The sequence below is a fragment of the Lytechinus pictus genome, chromosome 8 (genome assembly GCF_037042905.1).
Source record: "Lytechinus pictus isolate F3 Inbred chromosome 8, Lp3.0, whole genome shotgun sequence".
Classification (NCBI taxonomy): domain Eukaryota; kingdom Metazoa; phylum Echinodermata; class Echinoidea; order Temnopleuroida; family Toxopneustidae; genus Lytechinus; species Lytechinus pictus.
This window is the reverse complement of record NC_087252.1, coordinates 17,053,373-17,060,299: the sequence shown is the minus strand read 5'-3', so window position 1 is coordinate 17,060,299 and position 6,927 is coordinate 17,053,373. Positions and strand designations below refer to the sequence as shown.

The 6,927-nt window shown below is 39.3% G+C and overlaps 1 protein-coding gene across 1 annotated transcript in view; it reads right to left on the bottom strand.

The window, feature by feature from the left end:
* Positions 1–2,926: 2,926 nt before the first annotated feature.
* The window catches only part of LOC129266278 (guanylate cyclase soluble subunit beta-2-like), a 30,077-nt gene continuing 26,076 nt past the window's right edge, over positions 2,927–6,927 (bottom strand). Inside the window, exon 15 of the mRNA XM_054904115.2 lies at positions 2,927–6,685. Within this exon, the coding sequence (XP_054760090.2) occupies positions 6,552–6,685 (134 nt within the window). The 3' untranslated portion in view covers positions 2,927–6,551. The remainder of the gene's footprint in view (positions 6,686–6,927) is intronic.

The following is a 6,927-nucleotide window of genomic DNA, read 5'->3' as shown; positions in this document are numbered from 1 at the left end:
CACCAAAATTTTATGACAAGCAAAAAAAAAAGTTATATATCAACCAAAAAATTTTAGGGGGGACCGACAAAATTTTTTGACAAGCAAAAAAAAAAAAAAAAAAGGTCATCAACGAAAAATTTAGGGGGGATCGTCACCCACCTCAAATTTAGGGGGGGGGGCACACCCCCCCCCCGCTTGTGCCGCCTATGGTCCTTAATCATAAATGGTGCATAACAATTATTATAAAAGAGGCATAAACATGTTTACAAGATACGTATCCACACTTACATTATATTTTCGTTCTTTTCGGGGGGGGGGGGGCTTTCGGGGCCCGGGCCACCGGGTAGGAGAAAAGAGGCGCCAAAAAGAAGAAAGAAGAGAAAAGGAAAAATAATTGATGTTCGACATATAGGGGGCGCCAAAGAGAAGTTCGACAAAAGGGCGCCGAATTGATCTTCAACCGGGGGTGGGGGGGGGGGGCGGGCGAATTGATGTTTGACTAGCCGAGGGGGCGCCAAATAGATGTTTTACCAACAAGACTAAGGGGCTCCGAATCGATGTTTTTAGGGACGCCGAATATTGACGTTCGACATATAGGGGGGGGGGGGCGCTGAATTTAAGTTCGATAAAGGGGCGCCAAATTAATCTTCAACCAAGGAGGGCACCGAAGTGATGTTCTACCTAGGGGCGCCGAATTTGAGATTGATATAAGAGGCACCGAATTTATGTTCGACATGCTTAAGGGGGGCGGGGGGGGGGGCGCCGAATCGATGTTTTACTTAGGAGCACAGGATTGGTGTTTTACTTAGGGGCGCCGAATTAGAGTTTGATATAAGGGGCGCCTAATTTATGTTTGACATAGGGGGGGGGGGGCGAAGTTATGTTCGACCTAGGGGGGGTCGCCGAATTGATGTTTTACTAAGGGACGCCGAATTGATGTTCGACATAGGGGGGCGCCGAATTAAAGTTTGACAAAGGGGCGCCGAATTAATCTTCAACCTAGGGGAGGGCACCGAATTGGTGTTCTGCCTAGGGGCGCCGAATGGAGTTTGATTTAAGGGGCACCGAATGGAGTTTGATTTAAGGGGCGCCGAATTGTATTGGAACTAGGGGCGCCTAATAGACGAACGGGTTGTAGACGAAATGGGTTTACACCAAAGGCGTCGATCCTAAGGGGGGGGGGGGGGAGGGGCAGGGGGGCGATCGCCCCACCAATGAAAATAATGGGGGGGGGGCAAACATATCGTTTTGCCCCCCCCCCCCCCAATAATTCCGGATGTGCAAAAATAAAATAAGATTGTAATGTTCAGCAAGCGAGATTGAGATACACAAATCGTTCTTTATTTCAAATCGTGCTCAAAATGTCCGCTTTTCAGATTGGAATATAAAAATTTTAAGCTCGCGCTTCGCGCTCGCATCATTTATGTAGCATAAACCCATACTTTTCATGATTAAATAGGTGAATAAAATGTCCCGTTTTCAGTTCTAAACCTCAAAAGAACTTCTGCTTCGAATTGCGATAATCTTTTGTTGGATGTATATCTTGTTTTTTTATCAAAACGTCCATTAAACTGTCATTTTTTTCAGATCGAAATATCAAAATTTTCAGCTCGCGCTTCGCGCGCGCATCTATCGTTCTTTTAGATACCAATCTTCATCATTGGTACCAAAAATGCTTACAATATCAAGCATTCAGGTCAGAATATAAAGAATTTTCAGCTTGCTCTCGGCACTCGCATTATCTGTTTAGTGAGATATGTATCCTCCTCATTATCCTGTTTTAAGGTCAGTATACTAAAAAATTTCAGCTCGCGCTTCGCGCTCGCATTAATTTGTTGGTGAGATACATGTCTGTATCTCATGAGTCATATATAATATATATATATATGTGTGTGTGTGTGTGTGTGTGTGTGTGAGGGTGGGTGTGTGTGTGGGTGTTTTGTACGATCGAGCGCCTTTGGAACGTTGATCCATGATTTTGCCCCCCAATCTGAAAAATGGATCGACGACCCTGGTTTACACTACGTGAAGTTGGACGAACTGATAATTAGACCAAGTGTTAATAGACCATCCAATAATTCACCGCTGCGATTATGTCGACGATGATGATGATAGGTCAAGGGTCATCAAGCGCTCAACACGCACCTCGAGATAGCTCCGGTCTATCTGTTTTTAAATCCACTTTTTAACCATTTTATTTTCATCATCTAAGTTTTATTCTGTTAACATTATGTTTTTAACATATTTATCTAAGTGTCGTGGAAATCGTCGATTTCGCGTTTTTAACGATCATTATAAACTTTAATTTTTTTACTCAGTTTTTGTCTCAACGTGTGTCATTTCTGTTCTCGCCAGTTCACTTCAATAGAATTTATGTGTACGTGCCACGTTGAATGTTTGGATAGTTTTAGGATCAATTCTCCGGGTTTTTTTTTTTTTATACGAGAGCATCTTTTTATCATTGGAGAATTCACTCACAAGCTTCATGTTGCAATACCCTGGTAACATATCACGGGGGACTTATTCTTTTCGCGTTTTTGGCTGTTCTCTGCATCACTTCAATTTATAAGTCAACAAACCCTTCTGAATCTGCAAATTGAGAATAGTTGGAAATAACTGGAATAACTTGAAATGCTGGAAATGTGTGAATATTGCGTAATATTGAATGAGAAGTATCATGGTCTTCCTAGCTTTGAAAGAAAACCTTCATGTATGTTACTGCGGTTTTTGACATGGTTGTGCTGTGTTAAGGAGATTGGACATGGTATGTAGTACTGCGGGTCTGTTCTGCGGTTCCATGAGATGTAAGAGTCAGAAGTGGAAATAGAAGAAGTTCTACACCAACTGGTTTTTATCGCAACCGAACCAGCTCGTAATGGAAAAAAAGAGGGTTCAGCTACAGCATTTTACCGTTCGCACAATTGATTACAACTTACACGATTAATGACATTTGTAAAGAGGTTAGTTTTATTGATTTAATGGTATAAGATATCAGAATTTTTCTTCAGGCACATGTCAACAGCAAGTAAGAATATTTTTCTTTTACGTAATGAAATAACGGAACAAAACACCGCAACAACAAATAAAGTTCCTATAACCAAAAACCAACGAACGTAAAGGGCAGCAAAAATGTTGCAGACCTCTACGTTCGTTGCAAAAAAAAAATCGATTAATGTAAAAGGGACAATACATATATTGCAAGTGAGGGTAGGTATCGACACTGTGAAATCTTGTTCACGATTTTAACAGTGTCCGTGTGAATCCCTTTTCACATGATCCATTATGTGAATACACGGCCGATACTACATTGTAGCATGTCGACAGCGTACACTGCCAAAACACCGGTGTTGATTCAACATCAGCCCGGTTTCTATATCGAGAAACGCCAGAGAAGCGTTGAAACAACACCAGTTCAGAATCATACCGATATTGGTTTAACACTTATTGGTGTGGCTGAAATGCCAAATTGGTGTTAGCCTAACGACAATCCGGTGTTATTTTAACACTTCTCTGGTGTGGACCGATATAGATACCAGACTGGTGTTAAAATAACACCGGTGTTTTTGCAGTGTAAGTGACACTAAGCAGTCTGAATCACATCTTCCAATGATCTACTAATACACACTGTGAACAATCACACTGTGCAATAGGTGTCCTCAGTGTGGAATTGACAATGCTTACGAGTCAAATTTCCACATACTTAGTCCACAAGCTATGTGAACACACGGTGAACATTCGCAGTGTATTTCAGGCATCCAAAGTGTGGAATTTTCATCTCACAATATGTTACACACTGTGAAATTCGAGCATGTCAACAACGTGGACCATAACTTCAATTAGTCCGCTATATACAGCACACTGTTAATAACGACACTGTGTAGCTGACTACAGCGTGGCATTGCCAATGTTAACTTTAAAAATTTTAAACCGTCTCAATCTTATTTTCACATCCTCAAACCACTAGCTATGCGAACACACTGTGAACATTCACACTGTGCAATAGGTGTCCACAGCGTTCACTGTAAGATTTGAACGTTTTAACAGTGTGACGCACACCTTCACAAAGGTCAACTGTGCGACCACACTGTCAATAATGACACTGTGTAATTTTCCACAGTGTGGCATTGCCAATGTTAAATTAAACAGTCTGAATAAAATCTTCAAATACTAAGTCCACTATGTGAACATACTGTGAAAATCGAATGTCAACAGTGTGAACCATAGTAGTCCGCTATATATATATCACTATTAATAATGTTGCTGTGTAGTTGTCCACAGTGTGGCATTGCCAATGTGAAATCTTAGCTTTTTAAGTAGTCTGAATCACATTTTCGCATAGTCCGCTAGTTATGTGAACATACTGTAAACATTCACACTGTGCAATAGGTATCCACAGTGTGGCATTGTCAATGTTACATTTGAATTTTTCAAAGAGTCTGAATAACATCTTCAAATATTCCACTATGTGAGAACACTGTGCAATAGGTGTTCTCAGTGTTCACTGTAAGATTTCAGCATTTTAACAGTGTGGCACACATCTTCACGAGGTCCACTGTGCGAACACACTGTTAATAATGACACCGTGTAGTTGACCACAGTGTGGCATTGCCAATGTGAAATTTTAGCATTTTAAGTCGTCTGAATCACATCTTTACATACTTAGTCCACTAGCTATGTGAACACACTGTAAACATGCACACTGTGCAATACGTATCCACAGTCTGTCTGGCATTTCCAACGTTAAATTTGAACAGTTTAAACAGTCTGAATAACATCTTCAAATAGTCCACTATGTGAACATACTGTGAATCTAGGTGTCCTCAATGTGGAATTGACAATGTTAAATTCGAACATTTTAAACAGTCTAAATGACATCTACACATAATTAGTCTACTAGTAATGTGAACACACTGTGAACATTCACACTGTGCAATAGGTATCTTCAGTGTTCACTGTAAGATTTGAACGTTTTAACAGTGTGACACACATCATCACCAAGTCCACTATGCGAACACATTGTTAATAATGACACTGTGTATTTGTCCTCAGTGTGGAATTGCCAATGTTAAATTTGAGAATTTTAAACAGTCTGAGTCACATCTTCACATACTTAGTCCACTGTGTGAACACACTGTGAAAGTCGATCATGTCGACAGTGTGAACCATAACTTCAAATAGTCCACTATGCGAACACACTGTTAATGATGTTGTGTAGTTGTCCAAATTGAGGCATTGCCAATGTGAAATTTTAGCATTTAAAGTAGTCTAAAGTCTAAAGTAGTCTGCTATGTTTGCCTCAATCAAGGCCACGTCTTTTTTTTGTGCTGGGCACAGTGATTTACACTATTAAAACCAATGAAAATGTTTGGAATTCATATTGTAATGATTACACACTGTTTGCACATGTACCATATCTACAGTGTGAGTTCGTACAGTGTTTTAAATTTACAGAATATACTTTGTAAAAAAAAAAAAGTGATTTACACTCGCAGACTTTGAAAAGGCTAACATTTTACAGTTTGGCGATGAGTTTTCACAGTGTGTTACACACTGTTGACAAACTGCAGGGCACCGCTTTCTCTCGCGCAGGAATCGTAAAACAATAATAAGAAGATGGCAAGAATGATAAAATAAATCCATTCACACAATTAATGACACGAAAATTGACATCATTATAGAACAAGCATTGTCAATGCAATTGAATTAGTGTACATAGTCATCTAGTAATGCAATAAATCATTAATATAAATATAATTTATATTCATCTCGCATTTCGCGGTCATATAATTTTCATGGCAAGACACAAGTCACTACTTCCTGAGTCCTGAAAGTGTCAATTATTTCAGATCGGTATGATTCCAGATTTCAGCTCGCGCTTCGCGCTCGCATTATTTTTTTAAAATAAGCTTGAATCAAAATCAATAAACTAATTGCATGCATGTACATGTATATACGCAAGCTGTTCATGATTACTTAACATGCTTGGAACGTACAGTTTAATCAGTAATGTTCGTGTGAAAGGTCAGTTCACCCTTCGCGCATACATACTATAATTAGGGCTTATGATATATTATTCTGGTCTTTGTGATAAAAAGGATGAAGGGGAAATCAACATTTTGTTGGGGGTGAATTATCCGTTCAAAAGTAGGCTTATACTTTCGGCACTTGGAGCAAATAAAGGGAAATAGAGTGGATAAAGGTAATATAAAAGACGCCACAACAACCCCCCCAAACAAAAAATAAAAAAAGAAGGTGCATAAGGTTTTTTAGAACAATTCCGAGGCAACGTGCCTCCTTGAAAGTGTCCGCGCCTAGCGCCTGCATGTACCGAACAATTGAAATTAATTAGAAATTCACATCGACAACACATAAAACTTAAATAAAAAAAGGAATAAATAACAGCAAATAATATACGAACAATTTCGCGGCAACGTGCTTCCCTGCAAGGGTCCGCGCCTAGCGCCTACATGTACCGAACAATTTAAATTAATTAGAATTTCACATCGACAACACGTAAAACTAAAACAAAGAATAAATAACAGCAAATATATACAAACACTAAAACCATTTTACAGAATCAAACAGATGTTTGAAGACACTTTGATGTTCGAAATATGAGCTGAATTGGACAAAACTGAAAGCTCTAGTCGATCAGAAGCAGGTTGGTAAATCGGTTGAACCTCCATGGTCTTGTTATTGTTTCCTGTAAATCAAGAATTAAACATGAATAAAAGAGGATGATTAGTGACGTATGTCAAGTGTATGCAGAGATGGCATGTATGTTGGTTATTATTTTAATTACCCTCATCATCACAAACATCATTGACGTTATCAACAGCATCTTTCTTGATCACCATTATTATGATCGCTTTAGTCATCACCTGCAGTAAGATCATCACTGTCTTCGTTGTCACAACTACCAGCACCATATTATCATCATCATCA